Genomic DNA, 16928 nt, shown 5'->3' with positions numbered 1-16928 from the left:
CGCGTGCGCACGCTCAGAGGCGGCCGGCTGGGGGCTGCTGGGAGGGCAGCGCAGTTCGAGAAACGGGTGGGCGTGTGCCAGGTGGGCGCGGGAGGGGCCTGGAGTGCGCCTGCGCGTCGGAGCCGGAGCCGCGGGAGGAGGCGGGAGCTGAGGAGGCGGCGGAGGGGGCGGGTCGCGTCCGGCGCCACGTCCGCAGCCAGAGGCCGCTACTGCCGTCGTCGCCAACGGGGTCTTCTGGCTCCAAAGCCTGAGGAAGCGCCTCCCGAACCCGCAGCTGCCCGGGGCTGTGACAATCGCTCAAGCCACCGCAGCGCTCTTCCGTGCTGCCGGCTCCCTCCGCCCAGCCGCGGCTCCAGGCGCCGACCCTCGACCCCGGAGGTGAGTAAGTGGGGCTGGGAGGGCAGGGGGCGCCGTCCCGGCTTCCTGTCCTCCTCTCTGTCGCCTTCTTCCGTTAGCTCTCCTGCACCTCACCACCCCCGGGCCTGGCTTCCCCGAGCGGAGCCTTTTGGGGGGACTGAGCGGGAAAGGGGGAGGGGCGGGACGATGTTGGGGGCGGACGGAGGTTCGCGGGCTGGGTTGTTATTCTTTACGTGTCCTGGGCTCCCCATCGGTGGTTTGTGACCGGGGACTCTACTTGGAAGCCTCCGCTTTACTTCTTAGCTCCTTGGGTGTCAGCCTGGGGGGATGGGGGTGGGAGGGCGTCAGCAGCTTGGGAGAGGAGAGGGATGCGGCAGTGTGCTTGGGCTTCCCCACCACACTAACTCCTGACCTGTTGATAAACCGCTCTCATGGGTTCAGGCAAACGAGCCTGGGTCCCCAGTGCTCTTCCCACGTAGAAAGGGCTCTACTCTCACGCCTAACCTAAAGCTGAAAGTGTGGTATAGAGAGAGGCGCTGCCGGCACCAGGGGTGACTGGGGACCGCTGGAGCACCCGTCAGTGCCATCATTGCCTCCCGAGTCTAAAGAAAAACCGTGCCTGGTGTGCACACACAGCTTCGAGACTGGTCCCCAAGCTCCCACTTCCATTTAGATCCCCGCCTAAATAGATCGCCTTTTGTATATGAGAAGACGTAAGATTTCTGGAACCCTGTGGGAGTGGTGGTGTGCTGGGTATACAACGTGGAGCAGAGGGAGGAGGTGCTGAGCTTGGCCCTAGTCACGGCTTCTCCAGGGTCATTTTCTGTCTCTCCTGCCACGTCACTCCCTCTGCTAAAGAAAAAAAGAAAAAGACTTGCAGTGACTAAAGAGATCAGTGGGGGAAGAAGAGACCAATGGGAAACGTTTAGAAACACCTAAAGTGGAGAGTTCTTATTTATTACGCTCTTGTGAACACTTGTGCTAATTCCAAATGAAAATGCTTTATCTGCTATATGCGATTGTTTAACCTTTAGAACATACACTGGTGTGGGTGCTCTAAAGGGCTCCCAGGAATACTGATACCACATCAACAGGTCTGTGTTTGCATGTATGTGGCCATGCCTGCTTTTGCAAAGAACTAGGGAAATAATGTTTAATAAACTTAAATGCACTCTGTCTTGACTTTTTTTTCCCCCTACTTTCATTTCTTTAGTCTATGTTATGGCAGATGTACCAGAAGCCAAGTTCAATAAAAATATGTCTATATATAGAGAATATTGTTAGAAAAGTTTAAGGATAGATAGAAAATTTCTGTGTGTGTGTGTTTAACTAAAGGAAAATCTTTACCTGTCTTTGTTTCAGTCATTGAGTACTTGCTGTTTTTGCTACTTCCTGAAGATAGCTCACTGGATTACATATAAACTCCTTCAGAGTGAGGTCTTCGCCTGCTTGTTCTAGTTACAACCTCAGTGCCTAACACAGTGTCTGATGACATGGTAGGGACACAAATATCTGTTGAACTAATGAGGTATAATTTGGTGAAGATTACTGGTATACTGGTTATCTTAGCTTATTGTAATTCAGCTTAATGTTTCATTTAAAGGCAACACTTAAAAAGTTGTCATTTTGATACTGTCAGTTGTTACTGTCCCTAAGGTGGTCCCTTAAAAGCTTTACTGACAGATTACTTTTTCTTCCCTGCCAGATTCAGTGCATTTCTTGTAGCCTGCTTTCTGTTGATTTAATGGGCGGGCTTTGTTTAAAAGCAGCCTGTTCAGGATAGTTGGTTAACTAGAGAAGCCTAAACACAGTAAGCTGGTGTTTTAATATACGCTGCCTGTTGGTGTATGTCTGTTAAAGTTCTGTATAAATGTATTTTGAAACTCTTAGTAGTTATTTGGCAAAGAAGCTAAAAACGAGAGTGAGGATGTGGCAAAGTTCCTATATATAGAATGTGTAGAAGAATTTAGCTAATTCATTTATAGTCTTTTTCTTATGGGAAATTGGCACTTACTATTTAATAGTAGGTTTTTGAAATGGCTTTGAAGGTAAACTGTTGTGTAGTGTATTTTGTAGTTAGGCTTCATATAATGTGTTAGTGCTGTTTAACTTTAGTACACAAAGGGGGTGTTTATCCATAGGCAAATTTGTATACTGTTTTCAAATTTGTTTTCACCATTAATGAAAACTTGATGTGTCAAATGTAGATATCCACAAACAACACTGATTCATCTGTTTTCCTTTAAAAAAAAAAAAGGTTCCTAAGAGGCATTTGTTTACTTATTTCTATTATTGGAAGAAATTACCCTCTAGGGAATAGTGTTGTTATTAATCCTTGCTCAATATATTTGCCAGCTGCTATATCTATGATACCGTTGTACAGGACAAGAATTATTTCTCCTTGGCCTAAAATGCCTAAAGTAACTACTGGCGAATTTTAGTCTACAGCAAAAAAGTCTTTCACATTTCACAATTTCTTAAAAAGATACAACCAGTTTTAGTTGGTATTCTAAATTTGTTCACATGTTAGGACCAAGTGGTAAAACTGATTTATGTCCGCAGAAGTAGTTCAGTTATTTGTCCTGATCTAAAGGCTGTTTTCTGTTTTTATTTTTTATTTAAAAATTTTTTTAAAGATTTTATTTATATGATGGAGAGAGAAACATCAAGAGAGGGAACAAAAGCAGGGGGAGTGGGAGAGGGAGAAGCAGGCTCCTGCAGAGCAGGGAGCCTGATGAGGGTGGGGCTCCATCCCAAGACGCTGGGATCATGACCTGAGCCAAAGATAGACACTTAACCAACTGAGCCACCCAGGTTCCCCATAAAGGCTGTTTTCTGTTTTTATTCCCTTCCTTAAAAGGGTACTTTTTAAATAGAAACTTACGTATATTATGAGTTCCTAGAGAGCAGATAATTTTTGGGGTTTTGCATGAAATAAATTAATAAATGCCAAGAAAATGTGTCCCCTTTGGGTAAATTGGTTTATAGAAGTCCTATGTGTGCTGAATCACGCTGAAATTTCAGAGCCTGACAGGGTGGCTGGCACACAGTAGGGACCCACCTATATATAGAACTAATAATTCAGTGAGTTTAGGGCAAATGGTTTGCATAGAATGAAATAATTTTGTTTAAGGGTAACATTTAAACGGTCATTTTGACACTTTTCCTGCCATTGTTACTTGTCTCCATGTGTATACTTCTAAATTTTACAAGCAGATTATTTATCTTTCCCAGTTTTAAGAGATTAGAAGTGTGTTTGTTTTCAGAATTCACAATTTAAAAGAAATAAGACCGCTGTAGTGATGATAATGTACAAGGTGGTAATATAAAAAATAATTTCTCCTTAGTGATAAAGTGGTAGTACCTGTAAAGAGGTAATATCACTCAAAGTTCGGCACATATATCCGTGAAGGGGCTGGGAGTGATTTATCTGAGTAAAAAGTGCAGGTGGCTTTACAGATAGTTAAGAATTTTAGCAAAAATACTTTCTACAAGGTATTTGATGCCTTATGATCAAACTGGGAATTTAGAAAACAACAATATTCCAAATACTTGCACTTTTACAAAATTTTTATTAACACTGTGAGTTCTGGAGGAATTTTAATACTTCATACTTGCTGTAAACACCAGTGAGGTACAAGAAACTCAGACATTAGAAAATATATCATCAAAACAAAAATCAATCCCTGTGGCCTCTTAGAACTTCAGAGCCCTCTAATAGCAAGTTCCTCTGTTCTTGGTAGCTCTGCTTCTAGCCTGGCAGGACTCCACATTTTCTTTTTTTTCTGCTTATTGATAATCCTTTTGGCAACTATCACTAACAATATTAAATGTGTCTGTGGATATTTCTGTATAATAGTATCTAGATTCCTACATTTCAAACTCTTCTGCCAAAAGTACATCTAACTTAAGAGCAGAATAAATTTGTGGGGAATGGGGGTGGGAGTGTTGTGGGCTGGGAAGAGAGAGGTGGTAAATCTGAGAGTATATCCTGAAGAAATTCCAAGCAATAAGGAAATTTCTTGAGAGTCTGGTTATTCTAAAAAACTCCCAAGCACTTTTCAGTTATCTTTTTAATTAGTGTATATTTAAACACAAAAAGTATTTTAAATTACTGTGTAGTAAAATGCATGCATCATCTTCTCTCCTGCGGTTCTTGAAGCCTCTGGTGTGCTACTGCTTTCTTTTAAAAACATTTGGAAAGCACAATTCTAGCTTAAAGTATTCTTTTTTATTTTAAACCAAAAATTTGGACCATGTATTGGTATGTATCTTTCCTTGTGTTGCTTAAAATTAACGTAGATACAGATGATAATTTTATCCCACTTATTCCACAAATACTCTGTGTCAGCTTACAACAAAAACATATTCTAACAAAATGATAAGATTGTAAATAAGATACTCAGATTGCAAACCAACCAGGGAGAATAGCAGTGAGAGCGGGGATCTTGAGATATGGAGTTGGGGGAAAATTGGACAACTAGGAAGGCTTCAGGAACCTGCCCAGGTAAGTTATGATTTTACCTGTAAGCTTCCTGGAAGCCAAAGGGAAAGGGAAGATATCACATCTTTCTTTTAAACAGGAAAGTGCATAGCTCTCAAAGAGAAGAAAGCGTTCTGAATCTGTTGCGGAAACAAAAGTTTTTCTGAATACTGTTAAAGAAACTTCTTATGTGGAGCTTCCTTTCAGAGCTATCAAGTGATGCAGTAGATAATTTCTTTACAGTGCAATACAGTGTACTAAATAGCTTGCATAAGGCTCTTTGTCAGGGTTTTCTTACCAAGGACATAACTGAGAATTAAACCCAATGTCCTTTTCTTCAAATCAGCATTTTGTGATTTAAGTTTTTTTTTTTTTTTTTTTTTTTTCAGATAACCTTGATTTGAGGATAAAAACCTAAAAAACTAGGATAAGAACTAGGTAGATGAACTGCTAAATCTTTGGAAATACCCTTTAATGAATATCACTGATTTCTAAGGCTTAAAAATATATAATTTTCTTTAGGTATGAAAGCAATACATGTTTATGGTAGAAACTTAAAATATAGATGTTAAATACATATTTGTATATGTATTATATATAAATATATATATAGATTTACATATATAACTACATATAGATTTACATAAATAAGAGATTTCTTTCTCTCTGTAGCGTGCTCTCTCTCTGTCTCTTCTCTTGCTATATATTTCTACCTCCTAGTGGCAGTCTTTGTCAACATTTTGTTATATTTCGTTTTTAAAGTCTTTTCATATGCATTAAAAAAAATTGGGTTATATAATATATGCCTTTTATATTCTCTGAATATAACATTAGCATTTCCCCATAGTATTTGGTCTTCATAAATTATCTTAATGTCTGCATTGTGTGTCTCTAGGAAGCTTATAAATTCATCTCTTGCCTTCTCTGAGGCTGTAGTCATTTGTACATTTGTACATTTTTCAGATGTATTTTGTATTTTGTTTGCTTTTGCTGGCTTCTCTTTCACTCAGCTCTTAAATATGAGCGGTCCAGTTAAGGTTATCAGTCTATTTCTCCTTCATTCTTTTCCTTGATCATGTATCACCCATCCCCCACATTTGTCACTATCACTTCATACCACTTACAGGGCCTCAACTCTAACTCAGACTTCAAGCTGAGTTTCAGACTCCTTAAATCCAGTTGCCCCCTAAACATGTCATGTAGATGCCCCAAAGGCATTTGAAATCCAGCTGTTCAAAAAAAGGTCCTTTCATCATATGTGTAGTCAACAGTAATGTACACTTCTATTTTAGAGGGTAGATCTCATGTTAAGTATTCTTAGCACAATAAAATAAAAATTTTAAAAAGTCGTTCATCTTTTCTCAGAAGTGGTTTCTTGTCCGCTGTCCCTTGTCTTTATGCTCACACTAGAAATTTTCCATCCTGCATTTTCCTTTTTTCTCATATTAATATCCAGGCTCTGTTCTCCTTCATACAAAAATTCAGTTATTTGTCTGCCATGCATCTGGCATTGAAAAAGGCTCTGGGGATGCAGCAAAACCAAGCCTTTTTCTCATGGAGCTTACATTCTAATTATAGGAGACACAAAGTAAACCTATGTGTTTATATATAAATATTTTATATATAAATATTTTATATATAAAGTGAAAGTATGAGCACTGAAGAAAATTGATCCGGGTTAGGTGAAAATGATAGGGAAGGGAGTAGGAGGGTGCAAATCTAGTGATCTGGGAAGATCTCTGTTAGGGGACGTTCACATAAAGATCTGAAGGGAAGTAAGGAAGCAAGCCATGAACACTTGGGGAAGAGCCTTTCAGGAGAAGGGTGAGCAGGGAAACCCGGGTTGGTAGACTGGTATGAGAGAGAGGCAGAATGTTAACATCAGAGTGTTAGATGTCAGGCCTCAACTCTGGATTTTATTCTGAACAAAACAGGAAGCAGTTGTAGGGGTTTAAGCAGAGTGTGACATGGCTAGACCCGAGGAAGAGCAAAGGTGGAGGCTCAGAGGCCAGTTAAGAGACTTTGTAGCAGCCCAAGTAAGAGAAATGATAGTTTAATTGAAAGTGGTAGCAGTAGAGGTGATGAGAAGTGGTTGTATTCTGTATTTATTTAGGCAGCAGAATTTACCGATGATTAGATAGGAATGTAAAAAAAAAAAAAATGGGAAATCAAGGGTGACTCCTAGATTTTTGCCCATTTATTTATACAGGAAAAACTGGCAGGGCTTAAACTATTACTGTATCTCACTGAACTTCTAAAGTAGCCACTTACTGTGTTTAATCTCTCTGTCCTTCATCTGTTCTTTTTATTTATTTATTTATTTTAATTTATTTTAGAAGGAGAGCAAGCATGAGGTGGGTGGCAGGGAGGAGGGAACGGAGGAAGAGAGAAGATCTCAAGCAGATGCACTGAGCGCAGAGCCAGACACGGGGCTCGATCCCATGCCCCCCAAGACCATGACCTGAGCGGAAATCAAGAGTTAGCCACTTAACCAACTGAGCGACGCAGGCACCCCGCCTTCCTCATCTGTTCTTGCTTCTGTTAGCTTCTTAAAGCGCAGCTCAGACAGTGTTACTGTCATGGCCCTCCTTTGCCTACCCATAGAAGGATAAAGTCAATTCATATTATATAAATGAATTTGCATATGTCTTTTATGAAGCAGCACCCATCTTTTAAAATGGTGGTCTTTGGGATGCCTGGGTGGCTCAGTGGGTTAAGCCGCTGCCTTTGGCTCAGGTCATGATCCCAGGGTCCTGGGATCGAGTCCTGAATCGGGCTCCTTGCTCAGTGGGGAGCCTGCCTCTCTCTCCACCTCTGCCTGCCTCTCTGCCTGCTTGTATGCTTTCTCTCTCTCTCTTTCTGACAAATAAATAAATAAAATCTTTAAAAAATAAATAAAATGGTGGTCTTTTAAATTACAAGATATATGTGGCAAAATTAACCTTTTAAAGGGATTCTGAATTAGGAAAAGGTAAGTCTTTTAGTTGGGATTTGTGGGATATATACAGAAAGGCACTTTTGAAATGTAGGCAATTGCTGTCACACCTGTTTTTTAAATAAGCCTTATGACCAGTGTGGGGCTTGAACTCATGACCCTGCGGTCAAGAGTCACATGCTCTACAGACTGAGCCAGCAAGCCCCCCCCATCACACCTGTTTTTAAAGTCCAGTTAACATATGTAAGATGTATGTGTGTATATAATTTCTCTATATTTCTGTACATGACATAGTAGCATCTGTTGATTGGTTGATCAGCTAGATGATCTGGATTTGTATGTGTACGGTATACAGACCCTGGGAACATAGCAGGGAACAAGCTAAACAGTATCTTCTTTTGGAATTAACAGTTCAGTAGGGAAGAACGTGGCTCCACGGGAGTTTTTCATTAGGAAGGGACATGCATATTCGGTCCGGGATTTCTGCATATTTTGTTTTAAATTTGTTAAGTAGGATTCTAATACTTGTAGTATTGGACTACTAGTATTCCAATCTTGTTTTAATCTTTTCTTAGTCAAGTGAATATAAAAACAAATATTTCAAGACAGTAAAGGGAATTGGGAAAAGAAAGTTTATGTTTTTTTCATCCCAGTGTAGCTTATTTCATTTCTTAGGTTCCTTTACTACTTGTACTAAGGAGGTAATCACATATGTATTTTTTCATACATTTTGAGTTCTTTTGCTACCTGTGTTTGTAAGAGTTCTAAAAACAATAAAAAGTAATCAGAATCCATCTCTTAATGATTCAGATTGATGATGTTATCTTTATAGAAGGACATCATGATTTTTAGAAAATTTTCAGATAAAACATGTTTTTTAGTCATAATACAGGTTTTCTCTAAGTCTGTTGTAAAATAAATTACAGTTAAGTTAACCAATACTCTGTAGGAGGAAGCACTTAAGATTTTTGTCTACCAGCCCTGACTTTCCAACTTTCTTTCAATTAGTAAGCAGTAGTAACAACATAGGAAAGCTTGTACTATGCTTGTTACTCTTTGGTTGGTGTTTGAGATAAGATTTATATTGTCTACTATTATAAGTAAAAGTATTTCTTAAATACCACAAACTAGGAGAAAAATAAGATGTAGTTTTGTGACAAGTGTTTTAAAATGTTTATCTGAATAAAGTTGATTAAGTCTTAATCAACTAAGTTGATTGCTAAGTCTTAGCATTTGCTAAGTGGTCATCTCACAGGTTGACGTTACAATGAAATGTGTATATGTTTTTTAGGAGATCATGAATCAGGCAGATAAAAATCAAGAACTCCCATCATACCTTAGTGATGAACCACCAGAAGGTAAGTATGCATCTGACATACTAAGAATGAAAACAAAGGTCCTACTAAATTAAAATTCTGATTGTTTTTATTAAATTTAAAGTAACAGTCTGTTTATCTTGTCAGTAAAGATGTTCCAAAAGTAATTGAAGATAAACACTTTGAGCTTGTAAGATGAAAGCACATATATTGCTGAATGGGGACACCGTGCAACAGTTTTATTATATAAGATCTGTTCTTTTGCTACTCTTTTATTAAGACCATTTCACAAGTTAGAGTATTCTTTCATTTGTAAAGAATGGGTATGGGGGGGCGCCTGGGTTAAAGTGGGTTAAAGACTCTGCCTTCGGCTCAGGTCATGATCCTGAGGTCCTGGGATCGAGCCCCACATTGGGCTCTCTGCTCAGCAGGGAGCCTGCTTCCTCCTCTCTCTGTCTGCCTCTCTGCCTACTTGTGATCTTTGTCTGTCAAATAAATAAATAAAATCTTTAAAAAAAAAAAAAAGAATGGGTATGGGGTGCAGAGGAAGGATGGACCATGTTTAATTTTTCACGTAATGCATACAAAAACTCAACTCAAGAGCCACTTGAAATTTGTTATTAAGCTGTTATTTATCATTGGTAGTTCTTCTTCCTATAGTAATACATGGTCTTAGGGTCTGCTTAATTTAAATTCTCTTTTAGTTTGAAAATTGTGACATCACGAGTCCTCTTCTTACTTAGACTTCAAAAATCATTGGAAATGCTAACTGCATATGTGACTGTCTTGGCTATATACAGAAAATGACCGCAGGCATTTTCTGTTTATGGTTTTGGTGTAGAACATTTTTCAACCTAAACCAAATTGTAATTTCCTCCACCAACTGCATGTTTGTACAGGACAGTCCTAATCGGTCAGATAGAAAATCAAAGTGAAGACTAAGGGATGAAATGGCCAGCAGACCGTACTGGAGTTGCAGGCATACTAGTATCTCTGGGAAGAGGGAAGAGCTGGAAGTTGTGATTGGGTATTTTATTTTCTTCTCAGTTACCCACTGTCCAAGCTGGTAGACAAAAATGAAATTGTTAGGAAAACACAATGAAAAGTTTGTACTTAATCCTAAAAGAAGATGGTGGTAACTAGGTGATTAATTTTAGTTTGGTGGAAGAATATCCTGGAAAATTATTAGTTCAGCTGTTTTCTTGACTTATTTTTTAGGTCTAGAACTCTAGCGTGTTGAAAAGTTAGGGCTTAATGAGAAAGTCAGTAAGGACTTTGTAGGGATAAAGTCAGGAAAGAGAGAAAGACAGCTCAGGAGCATGCTTGTCAAGGAAGAGAAAGCTTTGGTAATGTCTTTGTATGGTAACCTGCTAAACCAGAGTAGTCTGCAGAGCAGATAATTTATATGGTGGTAATTAAGAGCACACTAATTAAAGAGTGTCAACAGCATTAATATTTATCTACTTTGACTAAGAAAAATCATCTTCATTAAATGCATGTGCACCAAATTTGGCATAGCAAGGTAATACTAATGAAGGTATTCAGCATGAAGAAGTTATCTGTTCTATTCTCAAATCAGGATTTTTTCCTTTTCCTGGTGTTAGTGACCTTGATTACAAAAGAATTACCAATGATGCCTTTTCATTATAATTTTATAATTAACATACTCAGATACTTTTCCATATCCTGTCTTTTATTTCAGCTCTTTAATTTTATTTAAACAAATAATTTTATTTCAGAGAGAGTGCCTGTGCGCGCTCAAGCATGTAGGGGTGGGTGGGCGCAGAGGGAGAAGCAGACTCCCTGCTAAGCAGAGAGTCTGATGTGGGGTTCAATCCTAGGACCATGGGATCATCACATGAACCAAAGGCAGTTGCTTAACCAACTGAGTCACCCAGGCACCCCTAGTTAAAAATTTATATTAACTATGCTTATTACTCAAATAGCTTCAATTAAGAATTTGGTTTTTATAAATTTAGCCATTGCTATATCTGAGCTATTTTGATGAGCCATTGATCTTTTCATACTTGTAAAACCTCTAAACAATGGAAGGAAAATCAAGGTAAATTTGTGCTGTGTTAGAAAAGCTCGATTTTTAGAATTTTTTTCTCCCATCAAATATTACCAGTTTCTTATTGTTGTCTTCTCTGATATATTCTGCTTGAAGTTAGTAGCTTTGGTAGTCCTAGTTGTGCCTATGTACCCAAGAATTTACTTTTCTTTGTGTGAGTTGTACCTTTTCTGTGATTAAAGTCTGAACTGTTGGGTGCCTAGTGGCTCAGTTGGTTAAGCAACTGCCTTCCACTCAGGTCATGATCCTGGAGTCCCAGGATCGAGTCCCACATCAGGCTCGCAGCTCCATGGGGAGTTTGCTTCTCCCTCTGGTCTTCTGCTCTCTCACTGTCTCTCTCTCAAATAAATAAATAAAATCTTTAAAAAATAAAAATTAAAAAAAAGTCTGAACTGTTTCATGACCAAGTATTTTTCCACAAAGTTTAGAAAAATATAAACACCATTGCTTATGTGTTGTTGCTGCCTAAATCATTAGATTACAAAGGAGAAAAGACCTGTGTTTGTTTGAGGTTGATAACAAGCAAATATTTATGAAATCTTCCTGTTATTTTATGCCTAAGTTTGATACACGTGCCTATTTGAATTACTATTCAAAATGAAACAAACCAGAGAACAAAATAATGACTTAAATAAATCTGAATTTTTCATATTGATATTACCTTTTCTGGAGTAAAGGAGTTTTTACAGACTAGATATTTAAATGACATGCTCTCTCCTGTAAGAATTACTGGTGTGGTGAAAGTATTAAGTATAGCTGTAGTTTCTCAACACTGTAAAAAATGATTTTAGGTAAGTAACATGATTTTAAGATATAAGTAATTATTCTATTTTTACATAGCATTAGCTCTTTAAATACATTATTAAAATGCAAATAGAGCAGACACCCACATATATTTAAATTAGTGTTTCTTAAACTTTTTGGCTTTTCCACTTTTAAAAATTGAGGACCCCTAAAAGCTTGTGTCTTCATTGATATTTGCCATATAAATAATAAAAACTGAGAAATATTTTATGAAAAACCCTAGTAGACCAATTACATATTAACGTGATTAACATAGTTTTTGAAATGCAGCTATTTTCCAAAGCAAAAAAAAAAAAAAAAAATTGAACAGGTTGGGTGACCTTGTTTTTAAATTTTTGCGATCTCATTAATGTTAGGGTTAATAAAAGAGCTAGTTTCTCACAGCTGCTCTGTGTTTCATCTTTTGTGTTAGTCTGCACATCATTTAGATTCTGGAAAATTCTGTAGACTTGTGAATGAATGTGAAAGAATGAAAATGAAAAGATAAATCCTGTGTTAGTATTATTATGAAAATCATTTTTATCCTGCAGAACCCCTGAAATAGTCTTGTGGATACCCAGGGGTCCCAGGCCATATCTTGAGAACCACTGCTTTAAATGAAGAAGGTTGTTTCAGAGATGATTGAATTCTGTCAAGGAAACGACGGCTAAATATATTTGTCTTCCTATTTTTTCATGTCCTTTTGGGATATAAAGATTTTTATTAACAGCAACAAAACTATAAATCAAGGAAACATTTAAGTTTAGATTCTATTTGATGAAAGTTATCTAGTCCCAAAAGCAATTTTTCTCATAGATACTAAGACTTAGCATTGGACCAAGATTTTTTTTTTTTTTTTTTAAGATTTTATTTAGTTATTTGACAGACAGAGATCACAAGTAGGCAGAGAGGCAGGCAGAGAGAGAGAGGAAGGGAAGCAGGCTCTCCGCTGAGCAGAGAGCCCGATGTGGAGCTCGATCCCAGGACCCTGAGACCATGACCTGAGCCGAAGGCAGAGGCTTAACCCACTGAGCCACCCAGGCGCCCCGGACCAAGATGTTTTAAAACCATGTACAACTATAGTTTTGAGGGAAGAGGTTTTTAGTGTCTTGATCAGGTTTGGATTTATGTGGTTCGTCTTATCAAAACAACCTCCTGATTGTTAGGAAATCTTAGGACACTTAATGATTTGAACTGCTCTTGTGAAGACTTACAATTGGCTGTCTTCATGTTTTTTCTTACCAGGTTCAATGAAAGATCACCCACAGCAGCAACCAGGCATGTTGTCCCGTGTGACTGGCGGTATCTTCAGTGTTACAAAGGGGGCTGTTGGTGCCACCATTGGTGGTGTGGCTTGGATTGGTGGGAAGAGTCTGGAGGTGACCAAAACAGCTGTTACAACTGTGCCTTCCATGGGAATAGGGCTGGTGAAAGGGGGCGTGTCTGCTGTGGCTGGAGGTGTTACAGCTGTTGGGTCTGCTGTTGTAAACAAAGTGCCCTTAACAGGAAAGAAGAAAGACAAATCTGACTAAAATATGGAGATACACTTGCTCTCCACAGCATTATGATGCCAGTGGCATTGAATTGCTAAATTATGGACTACAACGAAGTCACCTGTTTGGACGTTTATCTTCTAAACTGCTGTGTTGAAAGTATTGATGACTGGCTTTTGTCTAAAAAGAAGAGACCAATACTAGCACAGTGTATGAAGGTTTCTCATACTTAAATTCCAGCTTTTTATCTGGTAAAATGTTACTCTTACTCAGTTGTAACTGAAGATATGGTATATTTGATATTTACTATAAGTCTTTCAGTTTAACTAAAAAATGTGAAAGTTGAATTTAGTTGATGATCTTTATAGTTCCATATGTATAATGTGCCAGGTAACTCATTTGCCCCTTAAGAAGGGAACCTTGAACTACATAAACTGTACCTTTGATGTGCCTAATAGTTTCAGATGTCTTAGTTTTTTTTTATAACCATAGTTGGTTAGGCCAAGAGGCATTCTTTTCTTATTTAAGCTGGTAAAAGTAGCAGGAATTAGAGAAATTTAAAAGAAGAGGTAAATGGTTTTATGATACTGAGTGTTCACCATCTTTTGTTAGATATGCATTACATTAATTTAATCATTGATGCCTTATGAAACATCTTTTTAATACCCTAACCATGTGCAGTTCTTAGAACTATCTATGGATTCTTTTAAAAATTGTGAAATTAGCTTTCCCTCTTAAGAATCTCAGGAGTGGTGGGTTAAAGGCATTTCTTGCTCTCAGCAGCTAAGGTAGTGCTTCTAGGCGTTTTGTTAACTGTCAGTGTAGTTACCAGCCGAACGATACATTTCAGTCTGGTTTCATGCTCCATCTTTAATACACCTCACAGTGCCTAAGGAATCTTTCTTTGCTGGTCATAAGCTCTCTTGGAAGTTTCACATTAGGGAGGAACAGATAATTTTAAATTCTTAAGAATCACCTAAAGCATCCCACATATAAAAAAATCTTCATCAGTTTTATCTTTAGGATGGCTTAAAATGTTAGCAGTACCCCTTTTTTAAAAACACAGTAAAAGCAGCCACAAATATGGGGGAGCTAACTTTGAAATTGAATGAAATGGGCTCCACAGATTAGTTTTGAATGTAAGATATGTATACAAGTGCTGTCAGTGGTTTACAGGCTTTTAAAACGTTATCTTACAATCAATCCTTAAAGAAGTCATAGACTTTGTACCATTTCCAAGTCAACTTCAGGCAGGGAATTGAAGTTTTTGATTGTGGATGATAAAGTGCGTCATGTCTTCTTAACATGTCTCATGTCTCATTCATTCTCAAGGAATATGACTTAGCTGGAATTCATCATTTTTTACATATTCCGTTTCATGAAAAATTTTTTAAAGTGGCACACATATTTGGTATTCCTCTTAACTGAGGGTTATAATCCAAGTCTGAAAAATCTTAGTTTTCTTTATACTTAAGTCTGGAAATTTGCCTCCATTTTGCAGAAGTGTGTGTTTGTGTAGCAAAGGAGGTGATGCTCTGGAGTAAGTCAGTCAGAGTACATCCTTGAGAAGGTAAAACAGATCACTCTAGCATCCAAGGCTTAAATGTCTTTCTGAACCACTAAGAGCTTTACATTAATAATGTGGAACAACAAATGGATAAGAACATAACTTTTAAAAGCTTTCATAAACACCAGGAGGGATCTTAAGCAAACCTGTGAAGGTTCTTGAACCTACCATTTTATACAGAACTGAAAAGTTGAGTTCATCGTAAATGGTCGTTAATTTCATGCTCTATGACTTAAGGTATTTAAAATACCTTTTGGGTGGTGTATCTGGTCAAACGTCATAATCAGCAAAAGGGATTTTTAAAAGTGACTCCAGAGTTAATTGATGAACACTAAACAGTGATCTAAATAATGGTATTGGAGAACTTGTTTCCTGCTATTTGAAAGAAATGATTGCTTCATTGCTAGTTTATATTTCTAATTTATCTTCTATAGTCATAGGTTCTGCTGTGCTTTGTACCTGAATTTCTAAACACAGACTTTAGTATACTGTGTGCTTGCATATTTATTTTCAACCTTGTCTTTAAAATTGCTTGAGGAAAAATGGTTGTGATTTCTGCCACAGAAAAGCCTCCTGGTACATTTTAGCTCTGAACTATAACTTTATTCAGGAGAGGCTTTTGCAAGGATGGCAGAGAAGTGTACAAAGGCACGATTAAGTTACAGAGGTTCTTGTTGCAGTGAACTTGCCATTCGATGACACATACAGTTGTACACTTGAGTCTTCCCCAGTGTACTTGCATAGACGGGCAGTTTGACCTGTGAAACGGTACTGGTTCACTTCAAGAACCTAAGGTTGATACATACACTTGGAGGCATCTGTTATTCGGTGTATCTTTTGAGTGGGTATTTGGCACAATGAGGATGAACTTGTGTGACCCACTTGAATGCCTGATCTAATAATGTTGCATTATGAATCCTGTACTTAGTGAAATGTCAGATGAAGATGATTGGTGATTGAATAAAATTTTTGTATAAAGGAATGGGAAAAGAATACATAAATCTGTCAATAAACACTATGATCTGCAAAAGATGAAATGTTTCATAAAGATCTAAGGAAATAAAGGAAATTTAAAGGAAAAACAGGACAGTATTAAAATTTTTAGTTACATAGTTCAGAAAGTACTGTAGTCAGTTTTTTTGATACTAATGCACAAACATGACAAAACATCTTTGAATATGTATTTTGATACCAAGACAGTGAAATGCAAATACATTTTAGTCCACTCTGATGAAGATTAAAAATGCAGATTTTTAGGTTTTATCCCAACTTTCTGAATCTCTGCAGGTGGGGCCCAGGCCTGTAGTTCAGTATCCTCCACAGCGGATTCTTGTTAACAATTTGGGATCTGATGTAGAAGTAGGGAGCATTTTACTCTGTCCTAAGTAACTATGGAACCAACTTGCACCCCTCACTGGACAGAAGTGATTCAGAGAGATGGGAACCAGCTGGAGGAACGTAGAAAATTGATACATACTAGGTGTCTACTCACCTGCCAGGTGCTGTCCATACATTATCTGATTTAATCAGTACCGCAGAAGTATCTCTTTTTACAAATACGAAACAGGCTTTCAGTGTTAGCAATTTTCCCACGATCACTTTTGAATTCAAGTCAATCCCTTCTGCAGTTAATACCCAGAAACAGAAATGGGGCTACTCAGTAACTAGCACTTCATTCTGCTGTTGGCGGCCAGTGCTGACTGTGTGCTTCATTTACGAGGCTCACCAGAGCTCTCCGGAGTCTTACAGGTAATCCCACTTAGTCAGCTCATTACGCTTGTCATTGAAATGAATTTAGTGTAATTATGAACTGTTGAAGGGAAATAATTTTGTTATTAGAGCCTTTTCTTCACAGAGGACATAAAATTTGACTCTAGTGTTTTATGTTAAGGATGTCTCTCCTTGCTATATTGTTGACTTTGA

At 38.1% G+C, this 16928-nt stretch overlaps 1 protein-coding gene across 2 annotated transcripts; it reads left to right on the top strand.

The window, feature by feature from the left end:
* The first annotated feature begins 74 nt into the window (after window positions 1-74).
* On the top strand, window positions 75-15987 carry LOC111157538 (transmembrane protein 263). Of its 2 annotated transcripts, none has more exons than XM_022519037.1 (3): window positions 75-378; window positions 9067-9133; window positions 13191-15987. In XM_022519037.1, exons 2-3 carry the CDS (start codon window positions 9073-9075, stop codon window positions 13475-13477), a joined length of 348 nt encoding a protein of 115 aa, XP_022374745.1. In that variant the 5' UTR covers window positions 75-378; window positions 9067-9072; the 3' UTR covers window positions 13478-15987. The 2 variants fall into 2 exon arrangements, with proteins under 2 accessions (XP_022374745.1, XP_022374744.1); XM_022519036.1 differs by lacking the exon at window positions 75-378 and adding an exon at window positions 1800-1853.
* The last annotated feature ends 941 nt before the right edge of the window (window positions 15988-16928 follow it).

The sequence above is a fragment of the Enhydra lutris genome, unplaced genomic scaffold (genome assembly GCF_002288905.1).
Source record: "Enhydra lutris kenyoni isolate GAN:26980312 unplaced genomic scaffold, ASM228890v2 scaffoldscaffold55, whole genome shotgun sequence".
Classification (NCBI taxonomy): Eukaryota; Metazoa; Chordata; class Mammalia; order Carnivora; family Mustelidae; genus Enhydra; species Enhydra lutris.
Note: the sequence above shows the minus strand (reverse complement) of the source record. Positions and strands in the feature narration are given on the sequence as shown.